This window comes from Triturus cristatus, chromosome 3_1 (genome assembly GCF_964204655.1).
Source record: "Triturus cristatus chromosome 3_1, aTriCri1.1, whole genome shotgun sequence".
NCBI classification, from domain to species: Eukaryota; Metazoa; Chordata; class Amphibia; order Caudata; family Salamandridae; genus Triturus; species Triturus cristatus.
The window spans coordinates 428685937-428711766 of NC_140583.1; the positions used below are offsets into that span (position 1 = coordinate 428685937).

Here is a 25830-nt window from a genome sequence, read left to right on the forward strand (position 1 = left end):
TTTTCCTGGACTCTTTACACAGTGTACTTTTTTTTTACCACTATATAAAGAGACAGCTTCCTACAGCGTGCAGAAAGGGTATGTTCGTTCTTGCATGTGGTGCAGCAAGTCAAATACACTACTAAGAAATCACACATTACTAAATTTCCGCCAGGTGAGCAGGCCGAGGGACTCAACATATGTAGAGCACATAGTCCCCCGCATAAAGACTCACATAAAGACTTGCACCCCTACAGCAGGGCTCGAACAATCTTAAAAATGTTAATAGTCCTGCAGGTCCAGTACCTTGAAAAATCTCCTCAACCTAACTGTAAAGTACTTGAGCTCTAAGCAAATATACAAGATAACAAGATTTAAAGGCATCTTTATTGCTCATTCACTTTGTGAGCAATAAAAATGCCTTTAAATCTTGTTATCCTGTCACATTTGCCCTGCTTTCAGAGACAGAGGTCAAAAGTGAGTGTGTCTTCCTACACGTCAGAAAGGGTGAGATGGGCCTAAAAATAGCTCGTCCTGAATAAATGTGCAAGCGGGCGAGTGGATTTTCCGAGCCCTATACAGATTAAAAGAATATAGGGACAGCATGTGCCTAGTGCTACGCTGAGAGCTAAGATTGTGTCAACATGCAACTCCAGGATCATGAAGTGGGGACCTGCGTCTCATCTCGTCCACTGAATAAGAAGTCGTCATCTGACTATCTCTGTTCTCTGCTTTTAGAAAAAATCTCAAGAACTTGGATGGTCAGGGAGAATTTTCTTACAGGTGGCTCAGACATATTCTATAACTATTGACTCTTGAGCCCTCCCTCTCCCTGTCCCCATCCTTTCACTTCTTAGATACACAGACATTCCCCACAGGCTCCAAACCAATCATACACCTGCAGACCTTTCAATCATCCAAGCTTTAACCGAGGCACATTCAATAATGCACTCTCCCAACCTGACAAAGATACAAAGTTCCTCCCACTTTCTTGAGCACGCTAGGTGTGGCAATACCAAGAGGCCTGCAGATGCACTGTAAAAACCATGCCTGAGCAAAAGGTCTAATCTACATACAGACTCTCAAAATCTTGTAGGGGGTATTATACAGAAAGCTGTCCATAGGGCCAGTACCTGTGCTAGGGAAAATCACAGTTACAGTTGCTTAAACAAAGCCTATGGGCCAAAACTATAGGAATTACTACAAGAAACATGTTTTCTCTTATGTCTGGATAGCGGCGAGTACAATACAGGTGAACGACCAGCCATCAGGGTAAGAATGTGAAGGACTGTCTGGACAATCGGACATCTGCTCTCAAGCTAGCATCAAGATGGTAATTGTAAGAAAATGCACATTTTTGAATGGTCACCCCCAAGTTGTTCTACTGATGCTGCCGATTTTTCAACTCGGAGTGCAACGAGACCTGCTAAACAGACCTCAGCGCCAGTGCCCCGACCCTGAAGTGTATGTTAAATTGGCCGTACCCAATTGAAAATTGCTAACCTATCTGTATGTCCATGGTACATGGTACCCTGGTACCCAGGGCAAGTTAAGTTAGGAGGGCACCCTAGGTCCTACAGCACTGATTGTGCCACCCTGGAGGCCCTCCAGGTAAAACAAGTCTCCCAGTCCATTAATGCAGACTGGTAGAGCAGTCATGCACTGCTAACTCAAGTTTGCCATTGAAAGCAATGGCAAAGCCACCACTTCCCCATGGCATATGTGTAAGTCACCTAGCAGGCCTACAGAGACTTAAAGGCAGGGTGAAGAATGGCACGGGTAGGACATGTACTATGCATGTCCTGACAGTAAAACATGCAAAACTACAGTTTTTACTGTGATTCGTGATTAATCAAAAGATGGGAGCTTGAAAATATTCAAACTTTCCATTAAATATAATCTACATGGGCTGCTTTACACTTTCTTATTTATTTCTTGCCAGCACATATATGCAAGGGACTAGATAAATAGAATGAAAATAAACATTTTAAAAAGCGCAGTTCGCCTCACCAACGTTTGGTTTGATAAACCAAACTCCAATCTAACAGTAGCATGTCCGATGTATTTGGGATCCTAAAAATTGATTTAACAACTTTTATTTGTAATTTGTCCAAAAGTTGCCTATCTTTGCCCTGAAAAATTGACCCATATGTGAGCAAGGGAATGAGTTTTGCGTTCATTACCTTCGGTAAATACTTGTAACTTGGGCATAATATTTTATCTCGCAATAATCTAAAAGCAAAAGCCAATGAAGTTGCTTTAGCCTTCAAGTTATCAAAATGTTGTTTAAGAGTCATTCCATCATCAAGCGTAACTCCTAGATATGTATACCGCTTTACTGCTTCAATAGATAGATAGTCCATTCATTTTCCAGAATGTCTTATCTGATTTAGTTGATCCTATTACCATCATTTAAAAAAAAGTATTTATTTTCAAAACATTCACTAATATATATTGATCAAATGACTATCAATCTTTGCAGCCCTATTTGCGTGTGACTTAATAAAATAGTATCATCTGCATAATGCAAATATTGTATACTTTGGCCTGCAAGGATTGGAGAGTGTGCATTAACATTATGTAAATGATCTCATAAGTGATAGGTCAGCCATACAAAGGTTAAAAAGACAGGGGCAAGTATGCAAGTATGCAGCCCTGTTTAAGGCCACTATGTGTCCCCCAATTTTTACTGTGGAAAGACTTGGTCGCACAACTGGCCGGTACAGGGATAAACGCTGACCTCTCAGCTGTGCTAACTACTGAATGGTGCAACCAAAGTAGGCACTCCAAGGTATCAAGGTTTCAAGCAACTCATTACCTTAAGCCCAACTTGATTCACATCGAAATTAATGTAACTTGTTGCAGTGTGCAGCTTTAGCGGGAAGAGACATGCCAACCCCCCTCAGGAAGGAGAAAAATGAGGGATTGCAGGCAAGGGAGGTGTCTCCTCCCTACAGCAGGAAGCCACTTGGGTGTTAGCCCTGAAGGGCAGGTTTCAAAGGTAAAGCCTTCTTTGAAGGGCAGATGTGTAACACCAGGGGGAGCGGGTACATGTAGCCCTGAGGTAGCCACACCCCGGGGGCAGGCTAGGGAGGTCTGAACACAGAGAGGGGTCTCGCCATCTTCGGAGTGGTCAGAATGGTGCATCCTGAGATAACCAGACAGCACACTACACAGGAAGTTGTCACCAGGAGGGAGGCTACCAACTGCATCCTGCCCAGAGGGAACTTTCTGAGCAAAAGGAGGGCACCCCAGGCTCCTAGAGGTCAGATTTCGACTGACTTGGGAAAAGGACTGCCCTGCTGTACTGAGGGACCAGTGAAGAAAGACTGCACCTGCTGCACCTGGTGGCTAGCAAAGAGAGGGACTTGGCCTGCTGTGTACTGCTCAGGGAGAAGCTGGCTTCAGAGCCCAGTCAAGCCAAGAGAACTCGAAGAACCAGACGACTAGCCTCCTATTCGCAGCACAGGGACACAACAGCTGGAAAAGCCTACTGGGGCAAGTCGGTAGTCCAAAGTCTTCAAACCACTACCGCCACGCAGCACTAAGGACTAAGACCTGGCGCACAGAGTTGCTTCCAGGTTTACTGAACCCGGGGGTGCTGTGGGAGAGTTGCTGGGCCCTTCAGAAGGTGAGTTATCGACCCAGGAAAGATAGGCCTGTGACGGCAACAATGAGTGACTGGTAGTCCAATGGCGACTGGACTTCGATCAGACTGTAAAGGGCTTCGTGGGACACAGACCCTGCAACCAGGAACCCCTCACCATCTTCGTGGACCGAGGAATCCCTCCAGGAAGAACCCAATCTTCAACATCCTTCATTTCTTGCATCAGGACTATCCCATAAGGAATCTATTGCAACACGGATAAAATGCCTGGAACTACTGAAGGACTGCTTCTTCTCTGAAGGTAATTGTTGTTGAGGACCTTGCTGGTCCCACTAACTACCTCTCTGATGCCGTTGGTCATTCCCAAGTATTCACAACCAACTGCATTGTCACTTACCCAAGTTCTCTTTGAAAAAGTGTTCAATTCACCACACCTCGGGAAGCTCCACTGGCTCCCAATACACAAATGTGCTCATTTCAGGCTCCTCACACACACATTCAAGGCACTGCACAACTTAGGCCACATCTACCTGAAAAGTGACCTCTCCTTCTACCAACCACGAGACACGTCCGCTCCGCATGGCTTCTACACAGACACATCGCATGCATAGACAAAACCAGATTGAAATTCCTCTTTACATCGCTCCTGAAGCGTGGAACGATCTTCCACTCCACATTAGAGACTTCTCCTCTTTTTGAATTCCACAAGAAGCTAAAGACTGGACTTTACAATTAATCAACTTACCATAGGCAGGGCTAAGCACACACACCGGCTCAGCACCAGAATACCCTCACGGATGATAGTGTGCTTTACAAATGCAACATAACATTTGAGCCTGTCCCTTTTTTTTATTATTTATTCAGCAAATGACAGATTTCAATATTACAATGCTACAAACAAATCATTCTGCAATACAAAAACAAACAGAAAGGACGAGCCAGCAAAAAAAAAGAAAAAAACCTGAACAGGTCATTAAAGTGCAGTTATTTAGCTATAGCCTTTGATCACAGCCAACCTGTTATTGGGGCCCATAATTGCACACCGAGTATCTTTCTCCTATGGCCTTTCAATTTATAAAGGGCCATTTCCATATTATACAGAGCGCGAATCCTAGCCCTCCATACAGAGAAAAGAGGTGGATCCGGGCTCAGCCACAGTGAAGTTATACAGAGACGCATCACATCCATACATAAAAATAAAAATCCCTTCTGTGATGCTGCCCGTTTACTAGGTGTTATACCAAATTCAGTGCCAAACAGAGCAAGACCCACATTGAGAACTACCGGTATTCCTAAAGAAAAATTCAAAAAATGCTGTAGATCGTACAGGAAGGGGGCTAAGGACGGACATAAAAAAAACATATGTGCAGCATTCGCTGCCACCAATCCACAACGAGAGCATTTATCCCCCCTTCCGGTCTGCCATCTAGCGATCTTGGCAGGAGTGTAATATAGATCAAAAGCACTGACTCTTGAGGCTTCCAGTCATCAGTATAGAATTAGCCATTTCCAGAGGCGCCTGCAAGTCTATATTTGGGATCCCTAACCGGTTTTCCCATTTTTGTTCCTGGATTAAAAGGTCGTTATGCTGCCCCCGAGTAACTTCACGATACAATTGCGCTAGCTTGCATCTGCCCCTTATTATTTCGAGAATAAGTATCACCTCGAATGAGCAGGTACCCCTTATAATAGCTTTATCTAAGAAGCTCCGCAGCTGTAGATATTTAAAAAAGTAACCCCTGTCAAGATCGAATTTCTCCCTCAGTAAAGCATACGGCATAATTTGGCTATGTTCACAGAGATCCCCAATAGTCCTAATACCGGCCGCACGCCACTTTTGCGTGACAGAATCCTGAAGGACTGGGGAAAGTGCCCCCATTAGGCCAATAGGGGTATATCGATTGAAATCTCATATCTTAAACAACACACAGATCTTTTTCCAAACCAAATACGCAGCCATCAGGATTTTGAATCTGGTTTTCTTGTAATAGCTCGGCTCTATAATCCTAACAAATAAATACCGAGCTTCTAGACCCAAAATTAATTCATAAATAGAGGGGAATATGGCCGGGTCCTGAGCAGCTCTTTCTCCAAAAAATAAAACACCCATGTGCTGAAACAATGATATCCAATAATAAAGACGAAAATTAGGGATAGACCACCCCCCACGGATTCTAGGTAAATAGAGCCACTTCAAGGCTCTTCTCGACCTTTTATAGCCCCATAAGAACCGAGAGCACATCCTTTCTATTCTTAAAACTAAAGTATTAGGAAACAATAACGGAATAGCTCGAAACAAATATAAAAATTTCGGGAAGATTAGCATTTTAATAACATTACTTCTTCCATAAAGGGACAGATGCAGATGATCTAATTTCTCCAAAGTTTTATTGGAGGCTGTAATAATAGGATCAGCATTTAAAACAGGAATATCTTGTACTTTCGCAGAGATATTTATACCCAAATATACAGCCTCAGAAACTATTTTAACATCAGCCGGACAGCCCCTCTCCGAATGTAGGATCTGAGTTTTAGCTAGGTTCAGTTTATAGCCTGAAACCACAGCAAATTCCTTAGTCAAGATCTCTATTCTTCCTAGGGCCCAGGTCACATCCCTTGTGAGAACTGCTAAATCATCAGCATACGCCAATACTTTTAACGTCATGTAACTGAGGTTTTACTGGAATAATCAATGGGTCGTGTTCCAACTAAAAAATTAGCGGCTCGATATAAAGAGCAAAAAGGAGAGGGGGGCAGCCCTGTCGGGTACCCCTGAACACCCTAAGCTCCTCCGATTCCACCCCCGAGACCCGAACGGTAGCAGCTGGTTTCCTATATAGAGCCTGAACAGCCTTCAAAAAATCAAGAGGGAATCCCTTCCAAATAAGTACCGACCATAAGTAATCCCAGGAGACCATGTCGAATGCCTTCTCGGCATCCAACAGGGCCACCCCCATCTGAGAGTCTGTTACCTGTGCCCAATCGAATAAGGATATCACACGTCTTATGTGGTCAGTAGTGCCTCTACCAGCAATGAATCCGTGCTGACGTATTGAGACTATTGGGATAATAACTTTGGCAATTCTCCTAGCAAGTAATTTTGAATAGATCTTGCTATCGGAGTTAATTAACGATATAGGTCGTTATGACCCAAGCTGCGTCCCATCCTTCCCCTTCTTCTTAAAGGCCACTATCGTGGTTTTAGACCACGAATCCGGGGGCATACCTTCAAAAGCATGCTGAAGTAGAGACAATAGCTCTGCCCCCAGCTCCGCTCTAAATGTAATATAAAACTCCAATGGGATCTTATCAGGACCCATTGCCTTACCTCGCGGAAGTGAGAGGAGAGCCATCTCCACTTCTTCCCATGTAATCGTCTCCGATAAAAGATCTTTCTGAGCTTCTGATAGAGAAGGGGCCGCAATCCCTGCTAAATAGCTATCCGCCTTATCAGTTTCCTCGTTAGAGTACAAATCCTCATAGAAGGCCTTAAAGGCATTCCGCACCCCTTGAGGAGACTCCTGAACTATTCCCTGAATATCTTTGATTTTAATAATTTTACTTTGTGTCTCTTTTTGGCGCAGTCGATTAGCAAGAACTCCCATACCACCCCTTCTGGGGCAGACTTCCTATTACTCTGGAAAAATCCGGGCAGCCAGTCCCTAATATGATTACAGTACTCCGAATCTAGCAATAATTTCAAAAGTCCAGTTAAAAACATGAGGAGTAATCCTTTCACACTCGATCTCTAAAACTAAGGTACTATGGTCCGAAATAAACCTCGGCAGAGTAAATGTGGACACCTTTTCCAGAATAGAATAAGAAACAAGAAAATAATCCAATCGAACCAGTTTTTTATGGGGAGCTGAAAAAAACGTATAACCTGCCTGACCTGCGTTAAGCCTGCTCCAAACATCAAAAAGTCCTTGATCCAGAACTATTCTATCGACATTTTTATAAACTCGTGGCTTCCTGCCATAATAAACCTGACTAGAGGTGATATCAAAATCCCCGTCAAGATGTATGTTTAAATCCCCACAAATTATAAGAGGTTGAGGCCAAAGAGACAATTCCAAATTAATCATATCAAGAAGTTCTGAGTCATCCAAATTTGGACCGTACAGAGTGCAAATAGTAAACGCCTTTTTATTATTACAAATGGCTTCTATAATGGCCCACCGTCCCCACTTATCCTCCTTACATTTCCTAGATGTTATTACTCCCTTCTTGCAGAGAATAGCAACACCCCTAGTATTAGCCGACTGACGTGAGCAAGCAAGCAAATCCATACCCAGCGCTTTAAGCCAACCCCTATTCGACCACAAGATATGTGTCTCTTGCAGACTGAGAAGATCCCAAGATAGAGCCTGAATTACCTTAGCCAAAAACCATCTCTTTTTTGGGTTATTTAAGCCTGTTATATTAAGAGTACAGACTACCAACTTGTTCATTTATAAAGATAAGTTTATCATTTCGAGTAAACCCCCACCCCTCCTCAAGTGCTTTCCCCCACTTGTGCTTGCCATTCCTCGCAGAATTGAAATCACATAGAAAAAATAGGATACTACAGCTGAATTTCAAATTACCACTGTAAACAAAGAAACCTCCGCCCCAACCCATAAAGAAATCATACAGTGCGGAGTTTTTCACCCCCAACACCCCGCCTCGCCTCCCCTTCCAAAGCAACCAACCCCCACCCCGAACAGCCCCCCCCTCCCCCACCCAACCCCACCCTACCAACCCCATGAAGCAAAGGGACCATCGTCCCTTACGATGTAGAGTCAGGTACCGAACCCCCCCTCCTCTCCAAAAGGATCATACTACCTAAATACAACTTACTATAAAGACTCCAAAAAAAAAAACCACAAAAAAAAACCATATTACTAATTTTTCCAATAGGTTACCTAAATAAACAACAGGGCCCAAAGAAGAGAAAAAGAAGCAAGATGGTGGCCATGCTGTTGGCCGGTTGAGCGGGTTGCTCCTCTCCTCGACTCTGCAAAAGGAATGCTGCGACCGGCCTAGATTTGTTTAACAAAAGAAACAGAAGAAAACTTTGATGCTCTGGCGGATACTATTATTACCTGAGCCCCCTCATCTGCTGTGTCACTTGGTCTCCAACGGCAGCTATTTTCAGGTGTTCGGATACGGAAAGAACCGAGTTCGTGCTATGACGTCCAAAGCTACAGCTCGCTCACTGAGACCAAAGGCAGCTGTATCTCTGACTGGGACTACGGTTTAAACTCGACTTGCAAAGCACCGCGCGGTGGCGAAGATGCCCCGAGAGGTAATCGACCTCCTTCATCTTTCGTACCGGTGGCGGCTGACCAGGTGCCGGCGGCTGCCGGTGCTGGAGTACCTAAAGTCGCGACCCAGGCTGTACCGGCAATGTTCAAGCCGAGAGCTAATAAAAAGAAACGCCAAGAGGAGGCTGAATTACGGGCTCTTCACGGTGGCACTGCTTCAGATATTCAGTGCGTACCGTCCTTCTCCGTACATATGGAGGATACAATACAGGGGTGCATCGAAAATCCAATCCCAGTTGAGAGTGGGGTGAGTGAAATGATGGGGGTAGCAGAAGGTAGTACCTACATTATGCCTCTTCCGCATTCTGAAGTTTCGCAGAGTGGTGAGCCCGCAACTGTGTCTGCATCTAGGGGCACTCTGGGAGTTGAAGTTCTTTCGGAAACTGCAAGTGTGCAGCCCAGTGTTACTTTAGCGGCTGCTGCTGTTGATGGTATTGCTTTACTTGATGCTGCCTTTATGGCTTTGGCTGAAAAGGAAAGGGATGGCGCCGTCACAACACCTGTGGCTGCTAGTGATCAGATTCATCCAGAGTTGTGTGAGCTGCCGGATAAACTATCTAATGCCGATGATTTATTTTCCTTGTCAGACCATTCTTCAGCCGAGAGCCTCGTAAAAGACTGGCTTGTGGAAGTGAGCTCTGACGATGAGGGAGATGAAGAGGGCGATGAAGAGGGCGATGAGGCAAAGATTTCGACGGCATCTGCTGTTAGGGCTCTAGATAATGTATCTAGCGGCATGAACTTGGCGGAAGGAGTAAGCCCGCTGGGTTCAGATGCATCACTTTCCTGGGATTATCAGAACTCGCCAAATTCAATGGCTCCCCCCTCAGTTTCTCAGTCATCTGTACCTGTTGGTGTTAATAGGAGTGATAATGGAGAGATAACATTGGCAACAATTTACGATCTGATTGTGGCACATAGGACACAAACTCAGGCTGAGAGCATACGTACACAGAATGCATCCAAAAAATTGCAAAACTCAATACGGAGGGTGGTGAAGACGTGTGTTGATATTTCTAATAGTAGAATTAATGAAGCAGAGACCCGGATCTCTGTTCTGGAGGACGATCTTGTCACACAGAAAGAAACCACAGCCTCTCTAAAAGTACATTGTGATGACTTGCAGTGGAAATTATCTGACTTAGAGAATCGTTCAAGACGTAATAATCTCAGAATTTTGGGGATTCCTGAAGGCAAAGAGGGCTCTGACCCCCGCAAGTTTGTAGTGGAACTGTTGGGCGAGGCTTTCCCGGAGCTCTCAGAGTGGGATTGGCAGACAGAGGTACAGAGGGCTCATCGCTTTCCAGCTAATCAGAGAAAGACTGTGGGACAGACTGCTCCTCTTCCACGGGCAATTCTTATTTCATTAAATAATTTTCTGGCTCGTGAGGCACTTTTTGATCTGGCACGCCCCACTAAGAAAGGGCACGCAAAGGATTGTGATTTTTTTGTTAGACCGAACTTTTGTCAGGCCACTGTCGATCTTCGTTGGAGACTACGGCAGTTAATCCCTCAGTTCCAGGCAAAAGGGGCTCAGGTCTATCTTCAGAATCCGGCCAAGCTGAAGATTATCGCAAAAGGTCGGACCCAGATGCTTTTTGTCGAAGCGTCAGCCAAGGAATTTTTGCAGACTTTATGACTCCATAATCTTATTCGCTGGTGCATAGACTGGATTTGAGTCTTGAATCTCTTAAGTAACTAGCAAAAGTATTTATGTGTTGTTAAGTAGGTTTTTTTCTTTTTGAGCCTGCCCCTTAGCGAGTAGTCTGTCGGTATGGCACTATACTGACCGTACAGCAAGATGGAGAGAAAATTACAAGGAACATATTTTTCAGAAAGTTTAGAGTCCTGTACATTAAGCGCCAATCCCAGCTCCGTAGCCAGCACATCAGGAAAGTAGTAGACTGATCCCTGGAGCACCTGTGACGGAATGTCATTGGGATGGAGCCAACAATGTGTTTTAGTCCTCAGGCAGGTCTACCGCTCCCAAGGCCTGGTTGGAGCCACTAGTGACTCCGTCTCAAGAGGATCCATCTCGCTATATTCTGAGAGCTTATCCTGTCCCTTCTACCTGTTAATTAGGACTTTCTGGTATAACTGGGTATGGGTGAGTGACAGACTAAGTCGTGAACTGTTGGTTTGTTTCTTTTTAATATTTTATATGTTGGGAGGTATGTAGGCTTAGAAGTGAGCCCACAGGGCATACCAAGTAGAGTGGGATGGGCCAGAGTTTCTCCCTGTGAATTGGGAGTAAAATGTTTAGGCTGGGTTAAGTGGGTTAACTAGTAAAAAAGTTAGAATTCTTAAGTTCAGGGTCCAGTGAAAAGCAAACCACCTGGGGTCTATGTCCTCATAGTGCAATGCCCACCTTTCTTCCTAAACACGATGTTCATCTCAAGCCATCCACAAAGCTGTTGTATAGCTCTGATATTAGAGCCTACTCTGGATCCTAAGGAATGGGAGCTAAAAAAAAAAAAAAAAAAATTAGTAGAAACATAGACATTAGAAGCATACTACTAGGTGAACTTTATTCCATAAATCTCAAAAAGCTTTTGTGTGATACAGAACTACTTGGTGCAGTCAAAGAAAAACATTGCCCGCAATGGAAGCAATGTGCGCAGTGCTCATATAGGCACAACCCCGGTGACCTGACAGTTTCTTTCATGGTTATTTACATACCAAAACATGCGGAACCACGAATGAATTATGTGTGACCAGTGTGCAGAAACAAACAAGATCTAATTGTTGAAGAGCCCATTTCACAAAATGGGGAGGTTGGGAAGGTTGGTTAGGAATCTTTGCCTAAATAGTCTCTCCTAGAAAAAGCATTACCAAAGGTAAATAACTTGTTCTGCTGACAGACAGTTCTAACCACAGATTCCTCAGAACATAAACATAAACAGTACCTCCCCAGAGGTGGTTCTGAGAACCGGCTTAAAGTCCTGAAGGGCCCATCTCCGTAGGCCTGACCGTCCAGACAGTAGTGTGTCATGAACATGTGGAGTGACACCCAAGTAGCAGTCTGACCGATGTCCAGGACAGGCATTTCACACGCTACCGCAGTAGTGGCCACTTTGGCTCCAGTGGAATGAGCCTGCAAGCCTTCAGGAGGCTGCTTCGTAGCCAATGTGTAGCAGATGGTTATGCAAAGCAAAATCCAATGAGAGATGGCCGTTTCTGCACTGACTTGCCTTTTTAGCTCCAGTGAACCTAATGAAGAGCTGATCGTCCACCCGGTGTTCTTTGATGCAATAGATGTATAGGAGAGGGTGCTTTTAGGGTCCAGAAGAAGGAGCCTCATCTACTCCCTGTACAGATGAGGTGGAGAGAAAAATGTCGGCAGCGTGAAGTTCAGGCCAACACAGAAAGAGGTCACCACTAAGCTAGTGTAAGGAGGGTTAACAGAAGGAGCTGAAGCTCGCTTACCCTCCTGGTTGATGTATTTGCTACCAAAATAGCGGTCTTAAGCGTCAGAAGACTCAAAGGGCAGCTGTGCATGGGTTCAAAAGGAATATATTTAAGGAAATGGATGACCAAATTAAGGTGCCAATGGGGCATGACAAATGGGGAAGATGGGAACAGAGGCTGTAAGCATTGAAGAAAAGCCACAATGGGTGACTGAAATAAAGAGGGCTAATCTGGCAATGGCAAGCAGGCTCAGAAAGCAGACAGGTACCTTTTAACTATACCCAGGTCAAAGCCTTCCAGGGCTAAAGATAACACAAATCACAGCACCTCCGAAAGGGAGGCAAGCAAGTGGGTCAACTTGTCGTGAGAACCGCCACGCCACAAACTTGTCCCAACGGTAGGTACATACAGTGCTGCCAGAATAACATTACAGATTTTGGGAGGAAGATTAAAGACATTCAACTGCTGCATCTCAATCTCCAGGCCTGAAAGTGGAAAGTGTGCAGGTTCTGGTGCAAGAACCTGCCCTGCTTCTGCGACAGGAAAGCCTCCTGAAATGGCAGCCTGATTAGAAGACGAATGCTCATGCCCAGGAGTTCCGGATACCAAACTCTCCATGCCCAGTCCTGAACCCTCGCTTCCCTTTGATATGACAAATTCGCATAACCTTCTGCATTTTCGGACACCATTAAAAACATGCCTCTTCAACCAATAGCTGGGCCTTAGTCCTCTCAGTTACTCACCCTTTCTCAAAGCAGTGCCAAGACACCTTCGGGTATTCAAGCGCTATATAAAACTCAATAACATAGAACATAACATCTTCCTGAGAACTCGGGGGAGGAGTGGTATCAGCCGAAAGGCATACAAGAGTCCAGAGTTCAAGTTTAAGTGGAACGCATCTCCTAGCTGAGCCGCTTTAGAAACTTCAGCGAGCAAAAATGCGAACATTGCATGTTCTGGCCATTGGCAAACAAATCAATCCACGGTTCTCCCCTGCTCCAGCAGATTGAGATGGATTCTGCTGGAGACCAGAGTCCTCTGATCTCAACCTCTCCCAGACTGCCACACCAATCCAGAAGAGATGCATCGGTCACCATTTTCAGCTTCGGGTGGGGAAGGGTGAGGGGTCTGCCGCTGATTCAATCACTGTTCACTAACCACCACTGCAGATCTTTTGCAGTCTCCACTGTGATCTGGACCAAGGGAAAGAGATTCTCCTGGTGCTGTACCTACTGGGACTTCAGGTCCCACATTTGCCGTCTGGTGTGTTTCAGTAGCAGGATGCAGGAGGCTATCAGACCCAGCAACATCAGCCAGTCTGAGATCCAAAACTGAGGTCAAAACATTGGGATCATAGCCTGAATGGCCCAGATGCTCTACTGGTGTGATAGAGGACCCCAGCATATGCAAAAGGTTTCACAGTAGTCTGGAGGTGGGCAACAACTGGCTGGGGTGAGCCTGCCTTCACAGCAAGTTGTCATGGTAGAGGCAGACTGGAAAACCTAAACTTGCAGATGTGCTGCAACCACCTCCACCACTTTCGTGAACAACAGAGTGGTACTGGTGAGGCCAAAGGGAAGAACAGTTAACATTAAATACTCCTGGGCCATCAAGAACCGAATTTAATGCCTGTGGGCCTGCAGGACGGGAATGTGGAAATACGGGTCCTGGAGGCCCAATGCTACCACCAGGTCTCTGGGATCCAAGCCAGACAGGACCTGAGCCAAGTGAGGATCTAGAATTTCTCTTTCAGTAGTAAGTCATTGAGAGGGCAAAGACCTAGGGTTAATCTGAGGATTCTGTCATTTTTCGACACCAGAGAGAAGCAGGAATAATTAACATGTCCTACTTCTGATGCTGGCACCCTCTCAATGGATCTTTTGGCCAGCAGAGCTTGCCCTTCCTGACATAGCATTGAGAGATTGTCCTCTGTCAGAAGTACTGAGGATGGTGGCAAGGAGAGCAGGGTTTCCAGAAACAAAAGGGCATAACCCCGCTGCAGAACTCCTTTCAGAGGACCACAGCGCTTGCAGGGGATCCTGGGCCAACCGTGTTGGTTAAGGAATTTTATTCCTGATGACCTGGGGTCCGACCTTCTATGGATCCTGGGCAACTGGGCTAAGTGCCCTTTCTGCACTTGAGTTGTAGTCGAGCAGTCCAGGCTTCCCCCAGCATGGGGAGGTGGAGCTGTAAATACAGGTCAGTGAACAAGACTCATAACTTAAAGTGCAAATAGTGTAAACAAAAAATCAGTGTCCAGTCAAATGCCTGTGTTATAAGAAAAAGTAATATTTTATTTCTAACTCTACAAATGCAAAGGAATAGGACATTCAGAACAACACCACTGTCCTCTTAAGGTCGGGGCTCCAGTAGTAATCCCTGAACCATCCTCCTTCATTTAATGTGTTCAAGGTTTTTTCCTATTCGTTGGTGGCCACATCCAGGGAATGATCACTATTAGGCCATACTCAAGACTTGCCTTTTGAGTCTTCAGGTTTTAGACAAGTGTCTATGGTGCAGCAGCACCATTAGAAGAGAATTGCTTGAGGCCCAACTGGAATGGTTCACATCTTACCCACTCTAGCAGCACGGAAGAGTTCAGTGGTGCAGTATATGCCCTCAGTGCAATCAACCGTACGTCCTCTTTTGCTCTGTGAAGTCAGGCTGCCCAAAGTCCTCTCAGCAGCAAATGGTGACCCAGGCTATCGTTCCTGAGCGCCGTGCTGGAGTTCTGTCAGTTGTCAGGGCAGGTCCTAGCTGGGAAGATGCTGTAAATTGTCTTTACATTGGCTTTACCCACAAGGGGGAGAAGGGTGGGTGAGGGGGGGTGGTTCGGGGGGGGGGGGGGGGGGGGGTTGGGGAATCCTTTCTTCAGCTCCCGACTGGAGCCAGCAAGGGTGTGACATCATCTACAGCGTCCTCAATGGTGAGTCGGGGGCAGCTCCCTCGCAATGCGAGTCCAACCAGCCAAACATAGCCTCAGTCTATCCCAAACCCTTTGGCAACGATGGTACCCGCAGCCACGGTACGGGATAATACGAGTTCAGGTTCCTCCCGTATAAGCGCCCCAGGCAAGACGATTGCAAGTATCAGCTTTTCTTAAAGTATCAAATTTACTGCTGGTCTCCTCTGGCCCCCTATGTCACCGCAGCGTGGCGGTACAGGCTTAGCAGGACTCGCACGTTGCTCAACACATGGCTCTGTCAACAACGGTCCTCTCCTGACATACGAGGGTCGCCGAGCCGACACTGCACATGTGCATGTACCTGAATGGTGCAGTCGAATCCTCACACCTCGCACATGCAGTCCTCATGGTAGTGCTCCCCTACTGGACCTCACTCCCTCCAATGCTATCCTGTCCCTCAGAGCAAACTAGTCTCAGCAAGCAGGCCCGTGTTGGAGCTCCTGGCTCCAGGGCAAGTGGTCTTGGCTTCCTGGGTGTCCCCTCAACCAGTATGGAGACTAGCAGGTCTTTGCCTCCAGTCCTAGTCCTTGCAGAGCGTCCTTCCCTTTTTCACAGAACACATCTGGCTGCTTGGCAGATGACAAAGTGGGAGTCTCAACTTCCCTATCTTATACATTTCCAGACACCAACATGTAATTCAGAGTCTGAATCGTTGATGTTTTATCTTGGGGTTCTGCTTCTTTTGAAGTGGGCACTTCTCTTTTCTTTTCCCTCATGAAAGACTGTCCATCACAGCAGGCAAGACTCTAAAGCTGATTCACCCACAACACAATTAATGGGAGTGACAAGAGTTCACATCTGGATGTCAGCCACAGTGATATGGGCATCAAAAGGTTAATCTCAGACTCCCAGCCCTACTGTTTATGATTCCCTTATAAGCCCCAACTCGTTTCTTGAGATGTTTACAGGCATTTTCCTTGTGAACTATCACTGAATAAATGAGCAGTCTATTGAAGTGCAAATGGAGTGTCTTCCTTTTCTCCTCCAGTGTGTGTCCCACCCAGCACACAGAAATGCTGCAATACACAAATCTGTCTGAGGGATTCCTCTTCTCATGCCTACCCCAGGCAGGGCTGGGCTTCCAAAAATGGAACCCAGTCCCTCATGTAATGTACCATTGCAGGCACACTTACTCAGTGTACGTTTACAGCAAACTTACTGTCCAGCACTGTTACCTCCAAGCACCATACCATTACAAGTGCACATGCATTCAGCACACACTCAGTCTGTTAGGCACAGAGGCTTTTCTATATTTAACCCCTTGCATGCCCGCCCCTTTCCCCGCCCAGTGCCGCGCTTTGTATTAGCGGGCGGAGTTCATGACGAGCTGGACTCGTCATGGGCACAGCGCCACCGCAGCCCATGACGAGTCCAGCTCGTCATGGGCACTGAAGGGGTTAACCAGTGTGTGTTGTTTACAAACACGGACACTGCCAGCTCACATGCTCACCATGTGGGTGCTGCACAACACTTCATCCTTAATGCATTGTACTGGGAAACAGCTGTTATACCGCAAGCATTACAACTCATGCCATTACCCCGCATTTTGTTGCAACACGAAAGGTGTGTAGCAGGGGATAGAAGGTGTTAGATTTAACTCCAACACCTTCCCAACTGTTGCACATACTGGAGTTGGAATAGTAAATTAAACTATTTCAACTTCCAGTGCTCCCCCGACAGCAAGTGGGGGTAAAGATTTGCGTTGCAACGGCATGTGGGTTAATGGCATGCGTTGTAACGTCATACAACCACTGTACTTTGTGCAAGCACACATACATCCAGCTATTGCTTTCATGTTGCACGCAATGCACATCACTACATCGCTGATGCAATGTATTCCTCACAGGCATATATACACCCAGTACATGCACTAACCACACATGCACTGCACAGTACTGCTCTATCCTTGTACACTACCCTTCCCAAGCACATATACATCCAGCGCACAGTCAATACTCCTGTGCTGCACAGCACTCCACATTTACCCGATGTATGCCAAGAGTTAAGCACACAGCAGCTGAACTTTTAAAAAGGTGACTAAGCCTGTAGGCCTCACTCCAATGACACAGGGTAGAAAGTTTCTGTTCACTACTGCTGATCACTACATGGTATGCTGCCACCACCGCACTTGTACTGTTTAGTACTTGGTGGAGGCCATAGCCTTCCATTATTATGGACGAACGCTTTGGGTGCACCTCCCTGTTCAACTAGGCAGACATCCATGAGTTAGTCCTATGTCACAGTGCACACAAATGATGTGTTCACCTATGACCCCCCAAAAAAATCAGCATTAGGAATCCAGACAACAGTACAGTTGGGCACTCGGGCAGAGGTACATGTCCCTTACCATCCAGAGGACTTTCCTGCCCCAACATCCGCTGTATTATTTAGAGCACCCGCTAGTTGGAGGTGTGGAGGACTGGACAGTGTACTGGGACTGGGAAGTCTGATTGTCTGGGGAGGAAGGTTGAATTCTGGGCACGCTGGGAAGACCCACTGATGGTCCTGGAAGGGGCAAAAGGAGGAGTGCTATTGTCGAGAGGCCTAGCTATCTGGCAGTGGCCCATTTCTCCTTAAATAGCTCGAGCGCCATGTCAGCCTTATTGCCAAATAGGTGGGAGCCATCGAAAAGCATGTCTATCAGGGAAGACTAGACATTTCTTGAAAACCCAGTCGTTATCAGCTAGGTGTGGCAGCAGAGTGCCAACGTTGAGGTCATAGCCCTAAATAGCGATTTAGTGGTGTCCAGTCCACACTGAAAGGTTAACTTAGCTGTGTTCCAACCATCTAGAAAAGCTTGGTTTGAGATAGCCCGACTCTCTTACGGGAGCATTGGCAGCTGTGCAAACGAGTCCCACAAGGCATGAGTTTAATCAGTCCAAGAGGCAAACGTCGTTCACTGGCCACAATGCCAGGCTGGTGGAAGTAAAGATCCTCTTCCCAAAAGTATCCAGCCTCTATTATTCTCTATCCGATGGGGTGCTAGGGAATGCGCTGGGGTGCTCAGTTTGGCCATCAAGACCTGCATTACCAGGCTCTCTGGAGAGGGATGCTGGGAGAGAAAGGTTGGGTCTACGGGGGAAGGACGGTGGTGGCCGTTACTCATCCTATGCATGGGAGCCTCCGTGCAGGTTTTGGTCCATGCTCCCTGGAGAAAGTTGGTGAGGGTCTCATTAAAGAGCTTATGCCCGGTTGAAGCACCTCAGTCAAGACGTTGGTCTTGGCCTCTACTGAGGGCAGCTGTAGTTCGAAGACATCCGCTGCCCTTCGGATCACCATAGTGAATGATGAAGAACTGCCTCAAATTAAATTTAAACAAAACCGAGGTTTTGCTCTTCGGCAGTAACTCTTCTTTCTCGTCTCCTAATAGGTGGCATCAGGAACTCGGCCCGCTCTCTATTCCAGTTACAAAGGCAAAAAACCTGGGAGTTATCGGTGATACAGCCTTGCCCTTTACACACCAGGTAAAGGGCATCACGTCATCCACATTTCTTACATTAAAAATTCTAAGAAAAATCTTGCCTTTTATACCGCTGGACCTAAAAAAGACAGTTGTCTCGGCACTCAATTTATCTAAATTGGACTATTTTGAGGCCTTTTTTGTTGGTCTTCAGAAGGGCCTTTTTACCAAACTACAGGTTCTCTAGAATGCCGCTGCTGATCTACTATTTGGGATCCCCAGACACACTTCAGCTAAGCAAGCTCCAAAATCCCTACACTGGCTTCCTGTGGAGAAACTGATTGACTTCAGGCCCCTTTGTACTGCCTTTAAGGCTCTTCACAATCGCGGACTGGAATATCTACAAGACCTGTTTCGTTGGTATGTTTTGCCAAGAAATCTCCGATTCTCAAAAGCTGTTGGAGGTCCCCAATTTCCGTTTTTCAAACTGGTGGGGCATAAAGCGTTGTTAATGTTACGAGCGCGGGGCCGCACCACCCGCGGAGAACCCACGCCCCCAACAGGCCGGAGACCGGGCCTCGGGGACAAACTGCGACACTTACCAACAGGTGGGCGACGCTCTTGCGGCCGGGAGAGGGACGATGTCGGAGACGAAGGTGGCGGTTCTTAAAGCCGTCCGCAGGCGACGGATGCGGAGACGACGCCGACCTGGACATGCATGCCGACAGGAGCTTCATCCGGCGCTGCCGTCGGGACTTCGGCTTCATCTGCTGACACACTTCACAATCCGTGGAGTCGTGGTGCTCCCCCAAACACCACATACAGATGGGGTGAGGGTCCGACACCGACATCTGGCGCGCGCAAGACGAGCACTTTTTAAAGCCCGAAGTCATTCGCACACTGTACCCAAGAAAAACAAGAAAAGAAGGCCTGAACAGGCCAGGTCACAATCCGGGTCCGCGTTGCACGCGGAAAAGAAGAAAACTGACGTCGGTGCGCCAGGGTGGGGCATATGTGACCTCGCTGACATCACACCCGCGGACGACGTCGGGCGGAGTCGCGAGGTGCAGCCCCCCGGCGCGCAGAGATGCTGGGCAAGAAAGTTTTCTGGGTCCAGTCTCACTCCTGGGGATAATTTCTACGTTAAGGAATCTGCAGCTAGTAGTCTCTATCAAATACTTACCTTAGTATCAAACAGGGGTAATTATGTAGGATACACAAAAAGTGTAAAATGTGTTAAATATGCATCAACATGCTTAACCTTCAATTGTAATTAAAAACTGGTAAGGAAAAGTCTACAGGTTCAATGTTTACTGTATGCCTGTTTCAGTGACACCAAACCTGAATGCTCTTGGTCTTAAAATGTGTAGCCGCCAACAAAACTTACGGCTCTTACCCAGACAGTTGTTGTAAAGAAGTTACACGAGGAAAGAGTAACATTTTATTAAAATGAACTTATGTGGCTTAAACCAGAAGAAAAACTTAAACTTTGCTAATGAAAATCTCAGGCATGATTGCTATTGATAGAAGTGATGCCAGCAGGTCAAATGAAGGAGGCTGGTATTGATAAGATATACAAAATTACAGTTCTTGTAATTAGTTAATTGATGAATGTTGTACAGTTCATAACAAACAGCAACTACAACTCCGGTGAAAGGATGCAACATTTATATGCAAAATACCCCAGAATAAAAAGTAGTAACCTGTAAAGCCTTGTTCATGTTTTCATTAATAATCTTCGAAGACTGAGCTTGCTGAATTTGGAACCGTAACTGAGTCGTCTCTTGTATGGTGCCTAGGGACAGATTACAGTCAACAATCAGGTTATAGCAAGCTGAACCAAAGATTTCACACAGCCACATAGCAAAACAACAATTTCCATTCATTAAAATGACACAATAGATCCTTTAGGGTGAGGTCAAACATTGATTAAAACACAACGAATGTCACTGAAAACAGAAATCAGACTCCAGTCTTGGAAAAAATCATTGAAACTAGTGCTTGAAGGCACCCAAACTGACAGCACATAAAGGCTACACTAATGCTAGAATGTGCGCTACACAAATCTCCATAGCATAACATATATAAGACGAGGAACCTGTGCGAGTGAAGCACTCGGAAAAACAACTTTTCATAATGTTCCTAGGAAGTATACAAACAGGTCAAACTATCATAGGGAACAAAAATCAAAAAACCCATGTCATAACACTGTATTAAGCACTGGAAGAACAGGAGTGTACGTAGCACAATATCATTCTAATTGGACCCTCACCTGTCTGAAGGAGATTAGAACACTGCCTTTGACTTTCTTCGAGGCTTCGTGTTAGTCTGTTGATTATTTCATTTTTTTCTAATTTGCCTTCTTCCTGTTTTCTCTCCAGCTGTTTCACATGGTCCTCGAGGAAAGAGCAACGCTCTTTCTGAAAATGTGATGTGTTAGAAAGTGAAAACCTTCTGGTCAACAACTAGTAATCAGTAGTAGGAAAGTTTGAAGTCATAGCTTTCACACTCCGTGCATAAGTTACACAGAGAATCCAACTTATTTAATATCAATAGTTTTTTTTAACAAATAAAAGAAACAAGTATAGACATTATGTTAGTAGATACAGATGGATAGAATTTATTAAATTTGGGAGAGACAAGTCCAACAAGGAGGCAAAATGGCCCTCTTTCCAATATTACACAGTTGTTGCCTCCTGTGCAGTCAAATGCTGGCTAGAGCTTAATTTTCTGTCGTTTTCTGTTCTCTTCACTTTAAGATTTTGCTGAAAATGCCTAGCACAATTTTAGTTGATGTGTTGGTATGATGCTATCTGAATTGAGGTTCCAGAATAATATGTAAGCGCTTGCAATTGTTGAGATACTTAGCTCATGCAAGAATTCTAGGCCTGTGTTTCAGAAACATTTGAACATCTTTCACAAGACTTTTACTTGCAACTTTTACTCAGTCTGAAGGCTTTTTTGTGTTATGTTTAGGCCCAATCTGGACATGTAGTTTTGTGGTTTTGGTAGTGTACCAATTTGCATTCTTTATTCTTGAACATCTGTGTGCATTATGTTGTTATGCTAAGGATAGAGATTTATAAAATGGCCAGTCCAAAGGTGTGACAGGACCTTTCAAAGGATGAACAGTTGGAAGGTGGTACCCTGAACTATAGTATTGTTTACAGGCAAGGTGAAAGGTAGAGGGCGTGGAGATTAAGTCTGAGCCAACTAGTCAACGTTGGAGTCATAAGGTATATGGTATGTGCATTTTTACTCCAAAGCCAATGTTAAACTTAAAAATACATTAGGACACTGAATTAAATAAAAACATATTTTAACCTGACTCCATTTGCATACAGTGACAGTAAATGGATAACATACAGAAGAAAAGAACATGATTCAAGTGTTTGAGCATCGGTACCTAATGTACAACATGCTGCTTCGATCCACAAGTGACTATCTTCTTTAATGGAGCAAACGAAAACAACATTGTCACTCGCCATCATAACGCCTGTATTTTATAACACCTTTATTAATAGGAATAGCCTTCTCATTGGAAGATAATAAACAGCAGGTTGCCTTCCAATATAAAACCTAAAAATCGAATCTGTTAGACACCTGAAAAAAGTTGGGGGCTACAAACATTCTCATGCTCTATTGTCCTATCAACTAGCCAGCCACCTTTAGCTCAGTACTCTTCTCATCCACATGTAAATGAAGAGTAGATGATGGGTTAAATGAATGTTTTAAACTTGGCACTGGTAATGTCATCTTACAGTCAGAAAGTGGAGTTGTGGCACATCTAACCGCTGTAATGACTTGCAAATTATCCCTAGAATCTGTACTTTTTAAAGTATGAAGGTATGGCGATATTGCCACCAGATCGTGACAGGACAGTCTGGTCTCATAGAAAATAACATCAGAAAAGGGGTCTGGCATCGTCCGCAGATTTTGTTTTAGCTTGGACCTAAGATGAAACTTTGACTGTAGCCCAACTGGAGCTTCACAGTTCTGTGTTGCATTAGCAGTGTTATGACCCATTGCCACCGGGTATCAGAGAGAACCATCATTTGTGATGCTTTTTATTCAAGAACACAATGTTTCTCTATGCTGAAAGTGTTATACAATCACTTGTGTTAAAATTTACTACGGATGTGCAGTGTGTAGTATTCCCACTCAAGGAGCTTCAAGAACTAAGATTCTCACTTTAGGAAAGTGTCCCTTTTTGACATGGTTACCCCCACTTTTTGCCTGCAATTTTGACAGAAGTGCACTGGGTTCCTGCTATCTAGGTCCCCAGTGCCAGAACTCTTTCCCTACAACTGCACAATTGTTCCTCAAATTGGCAATACCTTTAGTAGTCCCTGTAAGTCCCTAGTACATGGTAGGTCCAGGCCATGGGGGTGATGTCAGCTGCCATAAAACGGGACCTCAAGGATGCTTGGCGTTACAAATTCCCTGACACGCGTGACTATTCATACTAGTCATATGTTCATCACTCTTATTCCAGCATTGATTATTTTTTTCCTTTCTCACTTTTTACTGCAGGACAAGGAATCTGCCCACATTTCCTTCATTGATCACGCTCACCTGGAATTGACATTGCGCCGTTGGGGGCCCTCATCGCAGCATCACCTGCACTGGTGCCTACCCCCTCATCTGCTGAGAGGTCCTGTTGATGCAGCGGAAATGTGGAAGGAGATCTTGGAGTATTTTGAGTCCAAAGCCCTTCCTGAGACGCTTTTAAGGAAATAATACAGGGAGTCAAGGCATCTATACTGTTGCCCGCACAAGAGAAGCCACACTGGTTGGATCAGGCCTGACTAGGGACATGAAGTCTTTGGAGCGCCTTGACCAGTTGACCCCCTCTAGATGCCATAAAAGACACCTTGCGCTGCTGAGGGGCCAATTGAGGGCACTTCGAACGAACATGGTGGAGAAATCCCTGCTTGCTTTGAAACAGAGGTATTACCAGGGAGAGATAGGGTGGGCACTAGCCTTGCCCGCAAATTACGCATACAACACATACACACATCCATAATCGAACTTGGGGAAGGCAACTGGGCCATCACTGAGAATGCTAAGCAACATGCATTCCAAACCTTCTACGACACCCTTTATGAGGGGGCAACCCTCTGCCCCTGGAAGATATCTCTTTCCTTGACGACTGCCCATAGACACTCCTCGATTTAAAACACGTACAACTCCTGGAGGCCCCCATCACTTTTGCCGAAATTCAGCGTGCCCTCCAAGAACTACCAGTGGGTAAACCTCAGAACCAGATAGTCTCCCAGTGTCCTTTTACCACAAGTTCCTCCCCCAGCTCCAAGACAACATGCTCCAGCTCTATAACTCAGTCACGGAAGACACAGGCCTTACTCCCACCAGGTCTGCCGTCAAAATAGTGCTCATCCCCAGGTCTGGTAAGGACCTATCACTATGCGCCTCCTATCGCCCCATTGCCCGGTTAAATACGTATGCCAAAATCTATACAACCATTCGGGCAAATGACCTAAATCTATATCTACCATATCTAATTGACCCAGTCTGGTCAGTTTCATTTGCCATCGCCAGGTTCCAGACAATATCCACCGTATTGCCCACATCGTCGAGAAAGCACTTTGTTGTGACATCCCAACTTGCCTCCTCTCATTGATTGGCCCTTTTTGCGGGCAGTCTTAAGTAAAATAGGTCTGGCATGATCCCTCAGATAATGGTATCCTACACCTCTCCCACAGATTCGAGTTAATGGACAGCTCTCCAAACCTACCCAACTGGCAAGAGGTACTAGACAGGGCTGCCCACTCACACTTATGCTCTTTGCCCTGGCGGCTGAACCAATGGCATTAGCTATTCGCCAGGCAGAAGGTATTGTGGGTATCCCCTTTGGTGGCCGCGAGCACAAGATTGCTCTCTTTGCAGACGATCTCTTGCTCACCCTTACCCAACCTGAATCTTCCCTTCCAGCCCTAGTGAGCCCCCGAACGTATTTTGAGAGAGTCTCTGGGTCTAAAATGGACATGGCCAAATCCCAGGCACTAAATTTGACGATTCCCCAACTGGACCCAGCCAATGTACAGTAAATTGCCCCTTTTCATTGGGCACTGCACTCAGTCTGATATCTGCATTTGAATATAACCCCATTTTTGACTTCCTGGGCCCATGCTAATTGGTCGGAATATAGGAGAACCTACGCAGATGGAAACCACTCCAGGTGTCTTAACGTGGCTAAAATGTCCATTCTACCAAAAATCCTTTACCTATTCCAGATACTTCCATCCACTAGGATGCAATCCTTCACCTTCAACGCGACCTGCACACCTTCATTTGGGGGCAGAAAACGCCCAAGATTCTCAAATCCGATCCCCATGCTCCCTAGAAACTGGGGAGCTGAGCATGTACTAACCTTCTGAAATTTTACTGGGCGGCACATTTAAGCTATATCTCGGAATGGGTTGGCCACAAGAGCAAAAAAAGCTGGATCCACATGGACCGTGCGGTGGCATGCGAACCCCTTTGGGATTTAGCCTGGCTTCCAAGACATCTTAGACTCCGCAGTGCTTACATCGCCAATCCTACTACGATGGTCCTCGAGATCTGGGACAAAATTGCAATTAAAAAAGGTCTCGCCACCTTCCCTCTCTGAATACACCCCTGGCCCGCAACTCTGACTGCCATCCCAGCCTTACAACTTCATTCCCTCCCCGCCTGGAGAGGGGAGTGTAGCACGCTCCAGGACCTTTTATATGGGATTCTATAAGACTTCTGAACAATGCAAAGAGGGCTTTCAACTCCCTGAAGCTGTCCAACTGCAGAATTATTAATTGCGGCACTGGTTGCTTCACTCACCCCAACACACAAGGGGCGACACGACAACTTACCCCCTTTGAAATGCTGGCTAGCTCTTTTGATGGGACACAAGACCTGATTTCACGCACCTACCATGTACTACAACAATCCACTCCTATACGCCCACACAACTAGGTGCACTGGCATGCTGACTTCACAGAAGGTATCTCCCAGAAACAATTAGAGCAGCTTGGGTGTAACATCACCAAAATATACAGAAGCGTTTCCCAGCACAAAACAGCCTACAAATTAATGGCTAGGTGGTATTGCACTCCGACACACCTATGGAGAACGTTTCCTACTTCCTCTTCTTACTGCTGGCATTATCAAT

General features: G+C 45.7%; 1 protein-coding gene across 2 annotated transcripts in view; it reads right to left on the bottom strand.

Moving 5' to 3' along the window:
* Positions 1-25830, bottom strand: part of CEP152 (centrosomal protein 152) — a 725831-nt gene that overhangs the window by 473682 nt on the left and 226319 nt on the right. For both annotated transcript variants that reach the window (XM_085644215.1, XM_085644214.1), the window contains exons 10-11: positions 20938-21085; positions 20369-20460 (exon numbers count right to left, since the gene is read on the bottom strand). In XM_085644215.1, coding sequence (XP_085500341.1) covers positions 20369-20460; positions 20938-21085 — 240 coding nt within the window. The remainder of the gene's footprint in view (positions 1-20368; positions 20461-20937; positions 21086-25830) is intronic.